General features: G+C 40.9%; 1 protein-coding gene across 1 annotated transcript in view; it reads right to left on the reverse strand.

Annotated features, from left to right (window-relative positions):
- Window positions 1-56: 56 nt before the first annotated feature.
- Window positions 57-18,093, reverse strand: part of LOC102037718 (vitellogenin-2-like) — a 21,729-nt gene continuing 3,692 nt past the window's right edge. Inside the window, 28 exon segments of the mRNA XM_031057902.1 lie at window positions 57-323; window positions 448-609; window positions 1,681-1,840; window positions 1,920-2,017; window positions 2,490-2,581; window positions 3,855-4,041; window positions 5,299-5,434; window positions 6,153-6,291; window positions 7,644-7,786; window positions 7,879-8,091; window positions 8,620-8,706; window positions 8,865-8,912; window positions 9,190-9,516; window positions 9,722-9,897; window positions 9,981-10,209; window positions 10,969-11,107; window positions 11,313-11,498; window positions 12,300-12,393; window positions 12,732-12,939; window positions 13,534-13,635; window positions 14,243-14,367; window positions 14,782-14,879; window positions 14,996-15,213; window positions 15,620-15,838; window positions 16,815-16,940; window positions 17,434-17,599; window positions 17,680-17,837; window positions 17,943-18,093. Coding sequence (XP_030913762.1) covers window positions 211-323; window positions 448-609; window positions 1,681-1,840; window positions 1,920-2,017; window positions 2,490-2,581; window positions 3,855-4,041; window positions 5,299-5,434; window positions 6,153-6,291; window positions 7,644-7,786; window positions 7,879-8,091; window positions 8,620-8,706; window positions 8,865-8,912; window positions 9,190-9,516; window positions 9,722-9,897; window positions 9,981-10,209; window positions 10,969-11,107; window positions 11,313-11,498; window positions 12,300-12,393; window positions 12,732-12,939; window positions 13,534-13,635; window positions 14,243-14,367; window positions 14,782-14,879; window positions 14,996-15,213; window positions 15,620-15,838; window positions 16,815-16,940; window positions 17,434-17,599; window positions 17,680-17,837; window positions 17,943-18,093 — 4,300 coding nt within the window. The 3' untranslated portion in view covers window positions 57-210.

Below are 18,093 nucleotides of genomic sequence, written 5' to 3' on the forward strand. Positions count from 1 at the left end.
CCCGGGCGGAGCCGGGTCCAGCGCGCCGCCTGTGCAGGGACAAATGAGCTCCGCCGAGCGTTCAGAGAGCAGCTGTTTATTGAAAGGTCATCCCGGGGACGGATGCCCGGGTTGTTTCCCGGATCCCCGGGAGAAGAAGCAGGGCAGAGCGGTCTCCCGGAGGGGACGGGGCTCATCCCCGCCGCCCGAGGCAGCCGGGCTGAGCGGGGCTCAGGCCGGGCACTGCTGCTGGCACGAACACGCCGTGTGAGCGGACACCGAGCTCACGACGTCCTCGGACTTCTGGTCCAGCCGAAGCTGCCCGTCCAGGCTGAGAGCGGAGTCTAAAGGAGAAAGGAGAGCAGGGTTGGTTATACATTGGGGCACTCCTGTGTCAGTGCGGTGCATTTCGTGCTTTCCACAGAACCCCGGCGGCACAGCGTGGTGTGCACAGCTCACCAGACTCACCGGCTGGAACGCAGTGGAAGCCCACGGACACGGAAACAGTCTGGGTTGCTGAGCAGCCTTTCACACAGCGAAGGACTGGCTCCACGGAGAAACATTTTTCTGCTGCCTTCTCAAATGAAAGTGGCTTCTCACTTTTGACAAGTTTGTGCTGCAGTTTACAAGCTACAAAACATGAACCCTCTTAAAGCATGCACAGAGTTTAGGTAAATAGCTTTCAGTACTTAATTTGTAGAACTGGCAGACACTAAGACCAATGGATGAAGTGTGGCATGAAGGTAATCAGCGTGAAGTGAATCAATTTTTTGTCAAAGGCTCAGGCTGTGAGAAAATGAGGCACATGGAACACAGTTGCAAGGACAGAGATGGGATCTAGGTGGGACACTGATGTCCAAATCCGAAAAGATACTTGTGAAAACCTTGGTCAACTGACGCTCAACTTTACTTGAACTCAGACAGCACTTCATTTTGGGGCAGCAGTGGCTCCTAGGCATATCCTCTTCTGTACTGTGAGCAGCATCACACCTGCCTTGCCATGGCTGAGTAGCTTAGTCCTTATGTCTATGATCCAGCCACCCCAGGGAAGCTTGATCTAAGAAAACATTACAGAAAGGCCAACACGTGCCCAGAAGGTTGTGTTCCACACAAAATGTGTAGTGCACCCTAATGTGACCAACACATTCATGTTTTTATGTAGGGCCTGGATAGCAAGAACAATTAGTCATTCCCAGGCTGAAGTTTTCAGAGTGTGTTAATCTTCAGCCTGAGGAAATTAAAACAAGTTTTTCCCACCTCAAATGCCTGCTAGTTTGATAGTCAGGGCTAGATATAATTTTTAAAATTTAAACTAAAAGCCTGGAAATAACAGAATGAAAATAAAGAATGAAACTATTAAAGATGACATAAAATTACTTTTGTCAACAGTCAAACTTCTTCCTTTTCATACTAAGTTATCAACTTAGAGAGTTTTAAGTTGAACACACAAACTCCAGGTAACTACACAATGCATAAGACGTTGATATAAAAACCCAAGAAAACTAGAACTTGCAGTGAACTACCAAACTCAGGAAAAACGGATTATTTTTTTTCTTCTTTTAGTCTGAGGCCACTAATCACAAAAATAGCAAAAAATGAGATGACTGTGCTACAATTAATATAAACCAACTATTCATGTGATTAATTAACTAATTAATTAATTGAAGGCAATTACATTAATATATGTTGGGATCTTAGTACCTCCAGTACAGGGGTCTTCTGAGATGATCCAAGAGTGACCAAAACTCACAGCATCTTTAGCTAAATATCCACTGGGTGTTTGATATTCTCTTTCTACCTCAGCATCATATTTTCCACAAATGCCACATGTTTTTCCAGCCATCCAGAAAGCAGCTTGAATCTTTGTGGAAATACAGAAAAGTTGCATGTAAATGCTTTTCTTCTAAAACTAAACACACTGAAAGTAACTTAAAAATTACCTCAAGTCTATGCCCATCATAGTATATTTTATCTATGCCATAATCTGGGGCTTTTAGTGTCAGTCCTTTCTTTTCACTGCTGATCAGCATGCTTGCAGCTGCAACAGAAAAGAAAAATGTGATCTTTTCTGAAATGAAGTTACTGTTTTAGGATCCACCCTGAACCCTTTGTTAATTTCCTGGGCACATAATGCACACTTTACAGAATCCCAAAAGAGATTGTGGGAAGTGAAAAGACTACTGCTCTCTGCCCTGGGAAAAGCTGAAGCCACTCACAGGGGTGGCTGTGACAGGAGTCATCTAAATTCCTGTTCTGTGGGTCTCTGGAATCAGCAAAACATACCACAGCCCTGCAGTTTTGGTCTGTGCAAAGATGCACAGGATCAGCATCTCTTTCTGTGCTCATCTTTCTTGCCACCCACAAGAAAAGCTTGCATGGAGGTATGTTAAAATCTAATTCTTTCTCAAATTAGGATGATCTTTATCTTGTGAGGTGTCTGCAGGATCATACCCTCTCCTTCATCAAAAGATCAGGAAAGATTAAACAAAACCTAAAGACGAGTCTCTTACCAGTATTAGATGTGTATGGAAGACCTTTTGGGGCTTGGACACCATTAATCTTCAACTGGATGAGTCCATTGGAAACATACATGTCAATCTCACTTTAAATAAAGGAAATTAGTGTAAACAAATGCTTCTCCTCTGCCCTACTCAGCTTATAATTTCCTGTTCTGGCAGAACCATCACTGCAGGATGCTCATATCATCCTGGCATGAATCACCTTCTCCCCTTTAGGGGGAAGGCTGAGGGGGCCCAGGACAGTGTGCCAGCAGGAGGGCTCCCAGTGCACCTCCCCTGGCTGTACCATCTCTGAGTGGCTGCTCGTGGCCACAGCTCAGGCAGGAGGACACCAGGCTGCAGGAGCCTCGCTGCAGCACAACCTAATTGCTATTACCCTCACATAAATGGAAGGTGCTTTACATTTCAAAGGAAGATTGGGTTCCCTAGGGCAGTTCTCTTACAGCCTGAACAGGCTGTGTATTGTAGTATTTTCTTCAGAGCAGTGTTTGCTCTAACAGAAGAAATATGAAGCTCAAGCATATCAAAAGCACATCCATACAATTGCATGAAACAATCAGGAATGATTCAGTGATGAGGAATGTCTTTATCACAAAAGATACAGTCTATAAAACAAGCATCCTTGTGTTCTTCCACAAAACAGGTGCAGGGAATACTAGATTCCCTCTGTTTCTCTAACACTATGGCACAGTTAGGCACACATTTTTCAGAAATAAATAATTACTTGTAATGAAACCTTAGGGATGAAAGTCTATTTATATGCTTTGAAGAACACTCACTACAGTGATTTTAGTATGCATAATCCCATGCAATTTAGGGGTGATTGCTCCAGGCTGAAACAAAGTGTATCTTAAAGGAATTTCAAATAGATTAGAACATTATGTACCAACTAAGAGACATCCTAAGAGAGTGCCTCTAATCTGGGATATGTAATGCCCTTTTTAGCTATGTCCACTTCTCAACAACCCTGCTGTAATGAGTGTGGGTTCTAATTTGTTCTAATTATTAGCTTAGTGTAGAAGGCCAGACTAATGATTAAAATATCTCCTTCTGGATTTACAGTTTATGTGTCTGCCTAAGCACGAAGTACTGAAATTAGATGCTTAAGTTCTAACAAGTTAATGAAGAATTTGTAGCAGTAAAGTCTTGAGATTACTGTGAACCTCAGATATATTTCAGAAGCCCTTTTAAAAGACAAAGTCCCAAATTCCAGTGACACTCCTAGATATCTTTCCATTTACATCAGTACTTCCTGCATGAATCTAATGTTAGTGCCAGTCTGCCTTGCCAATTTGATCTTCATTTATAGCATATTCAGGTTGGCATCTATTTTTTGTTAAGTTTTCAATTACTTACTGGCTGGCAACTCTGACATTTACTGCTGTAAGGTCAGCAGACTCTTCAAGTCTTTTCACCATCACCAGGAATTTAAGCTCTGGACTACAGTCCTGCACCAAGACATGGTAGCAATTTGCAGGCATTGAATAGTTAAATTCAACACCATTGAAGGTTGTGATCTTATTTTGGAAAACTGTACAATGACCTGAAAAAAAAAAGTAAAAGTAAGCATTTTATAATTTATGTAAGATAGCAATTTTATTTTAGTTTTGTAATTAAAGGGAAAAAATATTCTGGTTCTGCATGTTCTGATGTAGAAATGGATTAATTCTGTCAGGTGAAATTTTAGATTTGTAGTAATTCAAAAGTAAAACTTTGCCAGTCCTACAAATTTTAGATTTGTAGTAATTCAAAAGTAAAACTTTGCAGAACAACACCCCCGTGATTCAGGCATTGTGTGAGATGAATTGTGCTCAGAGCTGGTGCAACTCTCAGTTTGTGGCATTTTGGCTTTTCTAACTTTGTTGTAATCAAAAGAATTTCAAAAGGGTTGATAACAATTCACATACCATTACCACTAGGGAAAGTTTACTGAAATGCTGATACCTTTATGGAATCATAACCAGGGTTAGAAATAGTTAGAAGTTGGGAAGGAAAAAATACCACACTACATTTTTGTCTTTTTCACTGTAATGCCATTTTGTTGGAAATCCTACCAGCTCTGATTAGAAATTATTTTGCAACAATTGTAGTTAATACAGATTAGTTCTGGTGTTTACCTTAGAACTACCATTGAATCATAGAATGGCTCGGGTTAGAAGGAACCTTGAAGATCATCTAATTCCAATCCCCTTGCTATGGACAAGGACACCTTATAAATATGCATGGGATGATATTATCCCACTGATTCCAAGCAAAATGTGACTCCTTATTGCAGGATTACATAAAGCTTTTCATTTTAAAACTTACCCTAAGTACGTATAATGTGATTAGCTGTTAATACAGCATTAATAAAACAATAATCCCTTCAAACTCAAAGTGCAGGATTTGAAATTAATGAGTACACTTTTGGAGCTGTTTCAGCTTCAACATAACAGTGCTAATCAAGCAGAGCACCCCAAATCAGAGGTCACTTAGATGTTCCTCTCACAAATTTTGTGTTGTATTTTCTTCACAAACAATTTTTGCAGCGAAGCTGAAATGGGAATGGATTTATTTGGGAATGGATGTATTTGAAAGCATTATTTGGCATGGAACTGAATGTTTAATCTTCCTAGTATGTCTCCATTTCTTTACATCTTTGCAGTCTCACAGATTTTCATAGAGATGCTTTGTTTCTATCTGACATCCAACTGATTTTTAAGTGAATAAATAAGTAAAAAAAAATTACATCAAAAGTGCAAATCATGTTTACAAAATTTACAAAGTCAATCATTGGCTGTGCAGATAGTTACTTGCTGACCTTTAAGACTTTCAATGAGTGAAAGTGTTGCTTGGGAAAAGACCTTCCAGTCAGAGGATGGTGATGCTGAGATGGCTGTACCCGGGTGTGAGGGGACTGGCAGGGGCAGACTGATGGCCGTGTCGTAAATTGTGAGCTGAAAATCAGGCAGGAAACAAACATGAGTGGGAATGGAAATGCAAAGTACAGTCTAGAGATAAGGTAGCATTTTCCTCTAATTTTCCAAGAGAACTGTGCTGACTGAAATCTAAATTAGCATCTGGATTTCTGTCAGAGTGAAAAAGAAATCAAGTCCTCTGTGTACAGCATGAAATAGTTGTACAATGTGACACATCTGCAACCTGTGGCACAGCAGTGCTAGAAATGAATTTGGATAGTCACCAATTTGCAGCTTTTTGGGTAGTTGTGCATCACATTTGTTCTCAGGCTGAGCAATTTGCTCACCTGAGATGCACACCCTCTTTCTGCCTATACATCAAGTGCTGCGGTTTGGCTGTCCCAACAGCCTGTTTTTACAGTCTTTTCCAGAAAACAGGAAAACCTGTCATCTTTCTTAAGACTTTGGGAGGAGTGGGCTTTTTCATAAGTTATTTTCTAACTTGCTGTCTATCATGATGATTGTTTTCTAACCTTTTCTTATTTCATATGCTTGTATGCTACATGAGAAAGACTAATATGTTGTAAGGTATTTTCTTACTAAAACCAACTGTATGAATATAATGTCTTCTGAAGGCAGCTTCTTTATAGTTTTGATTGGGTTGCTTTTTTTTTTAATCAGCAGGTCAAAAAACCCCTTAATCATCCATTTCCTAGGTATTGACTGTTTCAGGATAAAAGATGATGGAAATTGTTACCTCTGGCAACTTAAAGACAACATCACAGGTTCTTGGGGATGTCAAAGCCATAACCAAGGTTGCCTGGTGAGAGGGACTAAGCTGTTGCCTTTGGGAAAACCCAAGCAAATAGGCAGCTCCTGGGAGAAATGAGTAAAACCTGGGGAAGAAAAAGGAAGTTATTAAAATTAACTGTCTTTGAAAGAAATTATTATTATTTGTTCACACTAAAATACCTCCATAAAGTAATATGCATATGTGTTAGTATCAGGGCATGTTTTGCATCAGGGTTTGGTGATACACGATGTTGTATATTGAAGGAGAGGCAGCAAATTTATTTTTTAATTGGTATAAAAGATCTCAAGAGTCTGGATGGGAGAGTAATATGAGAAGAAAAGTGTGGCAAATTTGTTTTAAACACATTCAGACTTAAAAATAGGCATCAATTACATAAGCCACCAAATACTAACATGCTAAAAAATGCTAAGTTAATATTTCACTTTAGTATGTCAGTCATGCAGTGGTAACTTTAGGCAAGGATCCTTTGCCCACTAAGACTGTTAACAAGCTGATGGAGGGATCTCTACAAATGGGTTTCCAAACAAGCTTGGGGCTCAAAGAGAGAAATACAGAAAATATTCCTTTATAAAAAGGCACAGTCTCAGAGCAGAAAGAAATGGTAGGTTCTGTGGCTTTGCTCCAGGATAGTCAATTGGATGGTTTAATCTCCTCTAATAAGGGCAGATAACAGCTTTGGGTAATTCAATCTAATGTAAAAAGTTACCTTCTTCAGAAGACTTTTAATCAAATCACCTGTATGCCTTTAATGTGAAAACTTGTGTTTTACATGTATTTAGTTAACTGAGTTGCTGTACATGACTGTATTTTAGTAGTACTATGCCAAAAAAATAGGCTTCAATGTGGATCTATATGTTATTGCAGGCAAATGCATGGAGGGATACAATAAATGAATGCAACAGATATTTCATTAAAAAGGAGACACATGTGAACTGAATTCAGAATGTACAGTTTTCTTGCATTAAATGTCATTTAAAAATTGTTATTTAATGTGCATAAGCTTTATGAGAAGTATTTGTATCACCTGCTTTAGAAGCCAGAGGCAAGTGCCTGCATTAGGAAATTAAGAGACTGATTTCCTCAGAGACCCACAGTCAGGCTTCTGCTCTGAACCTCCATGAATCAGGAAGCATGACAAGAGCAATCTCCTAATTCAGGCACCTTAAATTCCAAGTCTGCAATAGATTAGGTGAATCCCATCATCCCAAGTGGTTTTCTTGCATACAAAAATGCAGTAATGATGCTTTGAGGGAATGAATACAGAGAAAGCACACATTGGTAATCTGACTTTATATAAAATAAAATATAATTTTATGAAAATTATAAAATCCTACTCGTGGAGGGGATTTTTTCCAGCTTGAAAGTTGCAGAACTGAACCTGCAATTATTTGGAGCACTGACATATATTTTTCAAAGACTAAAGTGAAATCTCACCATCTTGCAGTTGTTCGGATTATTGAGGGAACTTTCAGCCACTCCAGCTTCATCTGCATAGCTGGATAAGCAGCAAATTGCCCTGTTGCAATCTGAGTAGCAATCTGGTAGTCCTGGCAATTTTTACCCCATTTAAGAGAACCCTAGTAAAGGGAAATAAATAAATTTTTACATAAAACATAGTAAGATCATTATGTTTCATTTATATTTGGGCCGATTGGTATTTTAAACTTACTGATACTTTTCGGTAATTTATTACTGAAGCATCAGCACAGAGTTTCCATCTGCTTGGTCCTGTGATGCTTGAACCAAACACCTGTATTCTCCACCCCTTGGGCTGTGTATCAGTGTACAGGACAAACTGCAGTCCTGTTGGCTGCTTGTTTCTGTAGATGGCACGGAGAACTGCAGCCAGTATTGGTGGCTTTCTGTCTCCCAGGAATTCAGGCTTTGGTGAGTAGAGAGGAAATAGAGACCAAAGACACAAAGAAGGCATTAGAATTACCATAGTAAAACCACTGGCATGACCAATGCAAGTAAGACTATGATGGGAATTTTTTTGTTAATTTTTTTGTAATTTCAATGCCTAATGAACAAAAGAGTGGCAGAGTCAACTCCTAAACTTTTACAGAAAGATACACAAGGAAAATATCCCTGAAACCAGTTTCTAATCCAGCAGGTCAGCACTTCAAAAGTGTTCTGATTTTTATAGTGAATTATTTACTGAGCAAGACAAATTTCAACATGTACAGCAATACATCCCAGTTTCATTCAAAAATGTAACCTGTATTAAATGAATATTAAATTACATTCAATGATTATCCAATGTGCTCAGCTTTATGAAATAATAAACAGTTCAATTTCTTTCTATACACCTATTATGCTAAATCACTGAAATTTTCCTATCTGTTATAAATACACAAAAACTGGAAATGCAAAGTAAATGTTTGGGTTTCTTGCAGATTAAGACATTCACCTGAGACATGGCTCCAGAGAAATCTTCATCACTAGCTGAGGAAGAGGATGAGCTGATGCTGATGTTCAGGATTTTCCCTCCTGTGTCCTGCAAAAACAAAGAATCACCTTGAAGCAGGTGTCTGCCACTGGAAGCTGTTGCAGAATTAATTTATCATATTTTCACTCCCAGAGAACTAGGATCTAATTGCAGAAAGACAGCAAGACTAGTTGTACCCACTGCTCCCATATATGCAGTAAATGTACCTGTTCATCTGTGGGCTTAAATAAAAGGTGGTAAACAGGTGGGTTTGCCTGTAAAATAGATAGTATGTAAGATCCAAGAGAAAATAAAGAACTAGCTTTTGAAAAATGCATTAAAAATTTCAGCTCTGAGTATGGAAAAAAGTGCGAAATTAAATTTTTTAAACATTTTATAATGAAAAAGACTGAAATGTCAAAATTCTGGTCTGAAATGCCTCAGAGAACCAGAGTTCCTCTTTCTTTGGTCCACAGTCTATGAGCACAATTTTCTGATGTACAAAGGCAATCCACCATAAGAAATATAAAAGGTTCAGCCAGAGTGAATTACCTGTTGGTTGGAATATTCCCTGTCCCCACTACAGTGCCTGTCCCCAGAGTGGTCCTCCTGGCTGCTGCTGCTGCTGCATGCTGTGCTGCCAGCAGAGCTCCAGCTGCTGCTCCTGCTGCTGCTCCTGCTGCCACGCTTCCTCCCAGACTGCCGTCTTTCATCTTTCCTGTGATGATGTCCAGGATCTCTGCCATCAGCAGAGGAAGCAGCAGAAGAGGAGGATGAGCTGGAGAGGTGGGGTATGCTGGGCTCTGCCCACAGGCCCGTGTCTTCAGTCTTGTACTCTCGGTTAATCCGTTTTGTGCGGCGCCGTGTCTTATTTGCAGCCTCCAAAAACAGTTGAAAGCATTATGAATTTAGAGCTTGTTCTGTTACATTTCCCTGGCTGTCAGACAAGATGCTCACCACAGGCTTCCAAGGAAATAGAATTCCTCCCAGCCCAGCTCCTTGCTTTCCCATGCCAGTTTTCCACAATGGAAACCCTTGGCTTCATTACAGGAAATATTTCCCTCCCTGATGCTCAGTCTCTTACCATGAACACCTCTTCAATGCCTAGAATCTTCTTCAGTTTAGCTTGAATGTCCTTGTATGGAGCTGCCTCTCCCTCTTCCTTTGACCCTGAGCTTGATACTTCAATTATTTTTGAAGCTGCTTTGGGTCCTGCTTGAACCTCCAGCTGTATTTTGTCAATGTCAGCATCTGTACGAACTAAAGGCAAAAACATTCCGGGGTTGTGCTGCTTGAGCATTATCTACAGTGATTGTCAGAAAAACCTGTTATTATGACTTTACCTGGCTTTAAAATTATTTTGGCTTCAAATTCTTCATATAATTCGTGCAGATAGGTATTTCTTAAGGAAGCAGAATTTTGTGATTTAAGGCTGAGACAAGTAGAACATCCCAAACTTTCAAATTTTTTACAGAACCTGCGTGTGTGAAATCTTCTTCCTGCATTGTTGTGATGTATCTCTTCTGGACCTTGCTGGTATCCTTTGGATATCACATTAGGCATGCTGCTTTGCTGCATTAAACAAAAATAAGGCAGATAAAGTCATCTTCCATAAAAAAATAAAATTGTCCCAGCTCTTAAAATAATTCCTCCAGTTAATGAAGAGAATGATGACAGTCCTGCTTAAAGAAGGAAGCAATGCTTAGAATTAGAGATCCAGGCACTGACAGCAGTGGGGTTTCCTGCAAAATACTCTGTGGAAGAGACATGTCTCCTGCCCACTCTTTCTCAGGCAGTGCTTCACAAACACACTGCCAGTGAGAACCTGCAGGGCTCTTTGCTGGGGCAGTCCCTCTGCATCCATTTCAGGCTTCTAGCTCTCCTGCTGGAAGCCAAGGCAGCCATCCCATGCCAGCCTCAGGAGTGGAAGAGCACATGACAGAATGTGCTCCTGCAATCCACTCAGGGTTATCTCAGGATTCGGGAAGAAAAATCTATATCCTGCCCAAGAACCATGTTTTTCACATTAGTCTGATTCAGGAAAAAAAAAAAAAAAGATATTGTACAAAGGATGTGAATTTCAGACACCTTCCCATGACTGTGAAGAAGTAGGAAAACATACTGTCAAAGCAGCCCTGCCTGCATGCAGTGAAGGAAGTGAGTGGACTGTGAAGGATCATGTCATGAACCCATTGGGAAATATCAGGCCCCTGTTGAATTTCACCATTCCTGTGTCTGTGATCTGGTTAGCCAGCTCCCATGTCAGGGATGCCCAGCCCTTCTGAGGAGCTCTCTGCTCTCTGCAGTACAGGTGGCAAGAGGCTTCCTTACCTTCCAGCTACCAGGTTTTGAAGATCCTTCTGTTGACTCCTGGTCAGAGATACTTGGTATTCCTCCTTTGGGGAAAATCTGGGATTTCTTTTCAGAATCTACTTCTTCCATGTTCCTTGAAATAGCATAAACTTCACTCCTGTGGAGGTGATAAATGGCACACAAGTAACGCCTTCTGATTTCAGTCTACCCATCTTTCCTGGTGCAAAAAAGACAGTACTAAACTTTGTGTGAGTGCTGAGGTATGGCAGCCCTTAACAAGTAGTTGGATACTTGTGATTTTATGACAGGGAACTCAAAATCAGTAACACAGAGCAAGCAAAATGAAAAAAGCTCTTCTGTACCTCGCAGCTGCGAGCTCAACCTCTTGATGGCAGGGAAGGGTTTCAATCTTCAAATTTTTTTCTTTCATATTTATCCTGGCATCAAATTTCATTGTAGTGTTGGCACTGAACTCTGCATGATATTCAAAACCACTCTGAAAGTACTGTGTATTAATCCCCATCATTGCAATCATATGAAAATATGCTCTGAAAGAGTGGAAATAAAACCAGGCATAATTATATATTAATATGGAAAAATTTAACTTTGAAATGCAAAAGTACATTTTCATGCTGTTCTTTTTATTGTAAGACCCACTACTGATGGATGAAGAGATTTATCACAACAGGATAAGAAAAAAGCTAAGATGCCGCTGGAAAACATGGTTTGTCTGAAAAACAAAGCTAACATGGACCTTCTGACTGCACTGTCACTGATATTGTCATTGTCATTGCTTGAGGACAAGCTAATTCCAGAATCTCGTAGCTTCAGATTCTGCCTACTTTTATTATATTATCACTACTGTTATTATTATCATTATTGTTACCATTATCATTATTAGTACTGTTGCTTTTGCTGATCCAGAAGCATTTCCCTTTACCCCCTGAAATCCTTCTGGCTTATACCAGGTGATGATGCCATTCTATGCTGAAATTGTAAAAAACTTGATACGTAAGATAACATATTTTCACATCTTAGTATCTTTAGTCATTGAACAGGTACAAATGTAAGCATTTCTAGCAATGGCAGAACAGTGCAGTATCCTGTGGGATACTATGCACATTGCTGGATTTGCAGGGTTGTAAAGCATCAGGGGATTGTGTTACTTTCTCACAACTTTGCTGCTCTAGACCAGCAGATTTGTCCAAAATCTGGGACAAGTAAGATCCCTGTATAGCTACACATAGCTATACATATCTATGTCAGATAGAACTGACGTATATCTATGTCAGATATAACTATAACTATTAATGCTTGTGTGCGTATGTGAATATATGTGTAATATTTACTTTGGCCTGATGTCAGCATGAATATCCGTCTTGGTTTCCCACAACTGTGAGAGTTTAAAATTGTCAGATACTGGTGGTGATACCTTTACATCCACTGAAAAAGACAGACAGCAATTATATGAACAGAGAAACAATGAAATCTGGGGATAAAATACTTTCAATAAGCAGAGTAGTTAAGGCAAGGGCAGTGCTTTTACATTTTGAAATACTTTACATGGTTATTTAAAAGTTGCTAATACCAAACCAGAGTTATACAAATATGTCTCAGGTGAAATACCCTAATTACTTCTCAAACGCTTTGGAGGCAGCTGGTCACTAAGGTTTCAACATTACTGGGGTATTTTTCAAGATTATAGAAGGATTCCGTTTGAGCAGAGGGATTGGAGCCACAGTTATGTGGGGAAGCTGCTCGGTTTGCCTTCCCACGCTCACCATCGGCCGCAGCCTGGGCCACCGCGGCCCCGCACAGCCGGGAAATTATTCAGAATTGCAGACAAAAAGTCAACAGCCTTGTCAGTACCATCATCATCTGTTGAATGGCCTCTTTGTCAATGTCAACAAAGGCAATCTCTTGGCCCAATACTTTGATGTAAGTAGATACCAGGGGGTCTTCAGGTGGCAGTTCTTTCCATCCCAGAAGCTGTGGTGTTAGGAGACGTGGAGAGAAAGGGAAGAAGCAGAAAATATCACTTAAAGTGGAGCAATGTATTAACAAAGAGTAGATCCCATCTGAAGGGTGAGAACTGTGGTTCCTTAGCCAAAAAACCCAATGGACATATTACAGGTCTGAACCAATGTGGCCTTTCTTAATTGCATAGCTGATTTCAGAAAGAATTTCCCCATGTAAGGATGAGGTAAGGGCAAGGTAATTTCTGTTGCTGTAAGTAGTAGATGACACCCAAGGAGTCATGAAGGAAAAACCTCATTCAATTATCATTTTAAAAGAGAAGAACAACCACTTAGTATGTTCTAACATACACTTTAAAACATTTTGGCTCCCAACAGCAGCCTCATCTTTTGTACTATATATTAAGAGCTAGCACATGTTGAGTGAAAAGGTGGCACCTGTTGAGAGAGTAAGTACAATGTAAGTACAGCTTTCCATGACTGAACAGGATGACGGACTCCTTTCTTCCAGAAACATCAAAGGCATGGCTCAGTGGGTGGGTGATGCAACCCTGGTGCTGGGAGGAGCTGTCTGATGCAGACAGGTCAGAAAGGTGCCCAGACATACCGATTTACCCAGCTCCTTCAGGGTCTTGTACGTGTCGAACTCAGCGAAGGGAATGTTCTGCTTCCTCATGAGCTTGGTGAGGCCTTGTGACCGGAAAGCCACCTGCAGGAAAGAGTCAGGCAGCACAGCCCAGGTACAGGAGAGCTCAGGAAAACTCTTGTGCCTCGGATTAACTCACTGAGGCCACATGAAATACTTGTTTCATGAAGCCATTGCATTATAAGGACATGTCTACCTGGTAGATGGCTGCAGGCTATGGCTGCAGATGCTGAGGACGTGCTGAGCCAGCCAGCCTTAAATTAGTCAGCAGGGATAATTTTAGGGTAGGGCAGAACTCAGCCGAGGCTGCAAAGCTTGCTCAAGAAGCTGTGTGAATTCTTGCATGTTGGTACATGGAGCTTTGTGCTGCCCTGGCTGTACTGCTGGCTGAAATTTAATTTCCCTGTACTTATGCAAAATACCCTGGATCCCACGTGACTTTAGGTGGGCAGATGGATGTTCTGCTGTGCAAGCTTTCCTCCTCTCCTAGACTTACATGCCTATACTGGATGTGTTCATTGATGAATGTATGTGTCAAGAAGCCCAAATAAAAGAAGTAAAATCATAATCATTATCTAAATTTTCCCTTCCACGTCCGCCCTCACAGCCAGAAATGGAGTTAAACAGTACATCACAGTCCAAAAGCTGGCTGCCTTAATGCAATACTTACCTCAATAATATCCATTGCAGTGTTTGCATAATAGCCTCTTACTTTTGTGATTATGTCAGATGGAAACATGGTGCTGGGACTGTTCATTAGATAGACCCTCCAAATGGCACCAGCCTGATACTGAACTGTCACAGGAATAAAAAGCAGCAGAAATTAGGGTCTCCAAGGTGTCTGGTGCACATAAGCCACCTCAGCTATGCGCTGAGGGGTCAAGATCACAAGGGGTTCAGCCCCATAGGTCCTCAAGCTTGCAACCTCAAGAGGAGGACTTTATTCTAGGGCAGAGTCAACACAACCCCAGGGACTGAAGAAGGAGGCCTAAATCTGTGTGCAAGCATCACTTTCCCCAGCAGATACCAAAGATTTGGATGTGGAAGAGTCTTAGGAAATTTTGCATGTTAGGAAGTTCTTCTGCTTTTTCTATTTCAAGAGTGCACTAAATTCACAGTTCATGATTGGATTTTGGATGAAAATCACAGAACACAATAGAGGCATTTGGCTACCTAAGCTGAGGAAGTGCACAGGGCAGCTCTACTCACAGGAAAAGTCGCTGATCTGAATAACCTTGCTGTAGCGATAGCTCAGCCTGTCGAGTCTGGGGCCCAGGAGTTTAATGGCAATGTTGCAAGCAGCAGAGCTGAGTAATAGAATTAAAATCATATGAAGACAGTCAACTGTGACCAAACTCTTAGAAAACTGCATGGAAAAAAAATCTCAGTTTTCTACTAAAAATATACTTCTTCCTCTACTTACAGTTTATGGAGCTGTGGGATCCTGCCTGCTGCCAAAGCCTTCATGTGTGAATATGCAAAACTGGCTACTTGCAGGCTGGGCTCTGTCAGCAGCGAGGTGGCCAGAGCTGTTACTGTTGGAAGAGCAGGCTTGGTTTCGAAGAGAACGACACAAGCCGCCATTCGGATGTTGGGAGCAAGCGTGCTGTCCATAAACACCTGGAGGGTGAGCTCCCTTACCTACAGGAGGGAGAGAGAACCCCTGAGAAGCCCCTAACTTCCTGTGAGCAGTGCTTCCAGAACAGTGCATATGTGCTCTGCAGTGGATGGAGAACAGAAACCTAAACAAGAGATGTGGGCAAGGGAGCTGTCACCAGAACTGAAGATATTGCTGGGTGCACAGTGAACAGGGCTGGGAGAAACAGCCATTAGGCTGAGCATTACAGGGACTAAAGCACTCTTTTCCAGGATATCAGCAAGGATGGGATGATGTCAGGAGTTTGCAGCATGGGCAGGAGGAAGACCAGTAACTGAGAAGCCTGTCCAGAGTTGCTAACATTACCCGATGTCTTTGTTATTCCCGAATCACTAAGCAAACCCAATCCATACCCTTTAAGACATTTGTTTAAATAATAATTGCAGTTACTTTTGCAGGGTCTTTTCTTGCAATTTTCCTTAAAGCCAACACAGCATCAACATGAATTCTGTTTGGTAATGAAGCTGCAGCTGCAGAAAATGTTGGCAAAAACTTCAGGATGCGTTTGATACTGGCTGGCTCTCCTGCATTGCCCATGGCTTTCAGGGCCAAGGACATGTCTTTGGCATCACCTTTGCTGGTGGCTTCAGTAGCAAGGTCGTGGAGTGGCTGAAAATGAAGCAGACACTGTTAATCTTACCAGGTAATGATCAATGATCTTGTAGTAGTGCATAAAAATGTGCATTGCCATAGCAAGCAAAACATTTACTGCTGCAAATCCCAGAACTGAGCTCTTCAGACTTTTCTCCCAGGAAAATCTCATCATTATCAGGGTGCTAAACATGGACCATACAAATAAACTTGGTTTTTTCCTTGCACAGTGTTGTAGTTGATTTTGAATTGTGCCTGAGCGTAGGAGACAATCCCAGGTGGGTGCCTGCAACAAAGAGTCTGTTGCAAGTCCAAAGGCAGTGCTGAGCTGATGCCAAGCTCAGTTGTTCCCAGAGCCACCTCTGCCAAATTGCTCTTGCATTTTTCACTTCCTACAATAATTTCAAGTTTACTTGAACAGTTCTACTGTTCTGAGAAGTGGAATTACCATTCTGGTGGCCTGGCTTTATTCCACTTTATTTTGGAACATTGAGACATATGTCAAACACTGCAAGGCCTTCTCAGTGCTGTGGTCCTGCTGAGCAAGGAGCTGGGGCTGCACAGTCCAAGGACAATGTTCTGAATATTTCTGACAGTGAAATGCAATTGTGTAGCAGGGCTTCCTTGGAAGCCCTAGCCTATGACATACCTAGAGCATTGCTTATATTCACACTTTACTGTCTTTTTAAGTACACTCTACCTAATGTCAAAGTAGAATCATAGAATCATAATTATTTTGCTTTAATCTGACTTTTGTCACAACTTAATTCAGTTTCAGGCTGGTTACAGGATCCATTATCCCAATGGGCTTCTAGTACTACATTTGAAATTCTGCCTGACCTTTCAAAAGCATCATCTCAGTGTTTCATTCTGTCTTTGCATCGCTGAGGCATGCAAATAGTGACTTACATAATTGCCAGCATTGTGAGAGCTAAATTAAAGGCACTTTTAAAATTTTTTCACCTTTTATGAATAAGAAATGAGAGTCACATACCTGAAGAAGTTCATTTGGACACAGTAAAGCGTGAGCACAATACTTATTCACCATGCTACCATATCCTAGGTAAACAATTATCCTATGCATCAGTACTTTCTGGATTTGGGGACAGGTCAGAAAACTCTGCAGAAGGGAGAAGTGTCATTTTTTACTATTTCTAGTAATTAGAGCTGTGAAGTATTTATCAATAAATGCATGTGAGAAATAGATAAAATTGATTTGTGCTGTTTCTAAATAATTTCAGGAATTCAATCAAATGCTAGACATTCAGCTACAAAAAAATTAAGTACATTTGCCCCAGTTATGCTGTATGCTCTTTAGATACTGATTACATATTATTTTCTTGAGTTTGTCTTTTTTCTTTTTAACTTCTGATTTGGCAAAAAGAATCAACAGCAGTTTTCTTATAGTTTGTGGGGTTTAATACAAAATATAATTACAAACTTTTGGCAACAAGTGTTTGGAAATATTTTCTGAAACATTTTCCATTTTTGCTAATACATTGCATTTTACAAGTTTAGATGGAAATATGTTGTATCTTTCATTTATAACCCTATGAATTCACCTTTAAAAAGGAGTGAGAGGGAAAACAAAAGGACGAATGATCTGTACTCACAGAGGCAATTTCCAGGGTCTTTATGTTTGGTGTAACAAAATGGAAGGCGAGAGGGAGAGTCACTGCTGTTTCCCAGATGTTCAGCTTCTTGTCATGGATTTTTTGCTTCAGGAATCTGAACGTGTCAGTAGCTCCAGCAGCACAGATGGCACTCAGGAACCAGGGCCTGCCAGGAAAAGGAGCACTCATCATCCTCCCTGCCCATTGTGCCTCTGGTCAGAAACCCTGGCTGAAGGCCATAGTTACCTGTAGGGGAGTTCATTGACAAACTGCAGCCACAAAGACTCGATTTGATCAAGGGTTGCTACACGAAAAAGCTGGATCATTTGTAAGAACTTGGCTGCAGCTTCTTTGGTGGCTCCTTTCTCGTTATTCTGAACTAATTGCCGCAGCGTCTCTGTTAGCTGTGGGAAAAACAGACAGCTGGAAGGATCCATGTTTAAAGTAATTATGTGATGACCTGTTAACCTTATAAATAGTGAAAGTGGGCAAAGGTAAGCCTCTAATACCTGTAAATCTGGATTTTTTATCCTTAATAGAGGAATTGGCATCTGGAGTAGCTCTCCTGAGAAATGGTAACGAAGACTCCCCTGTTTTTGCAGCTGAACTGTTGGTTCACTGAGAGGAGGCCTTTTAGTGCCAACCAAGGACAGCTCTTGT

Source organism: Geospiza fortis, unplaced genomic scaffold (assembly GCF_000277835.1).
Source record: "Geospiza fortis unplaced genomic scaffold, GeoFor_1.0 scaffold403, whole genome shotgun sequence".
Taxonomy (NCBI): domain Eukaryota; kingdom Metazoa; phylum Chordata; class Aves; order Passeriformes; family Thraupidae; genus Geospiza; species Geospiza fortis.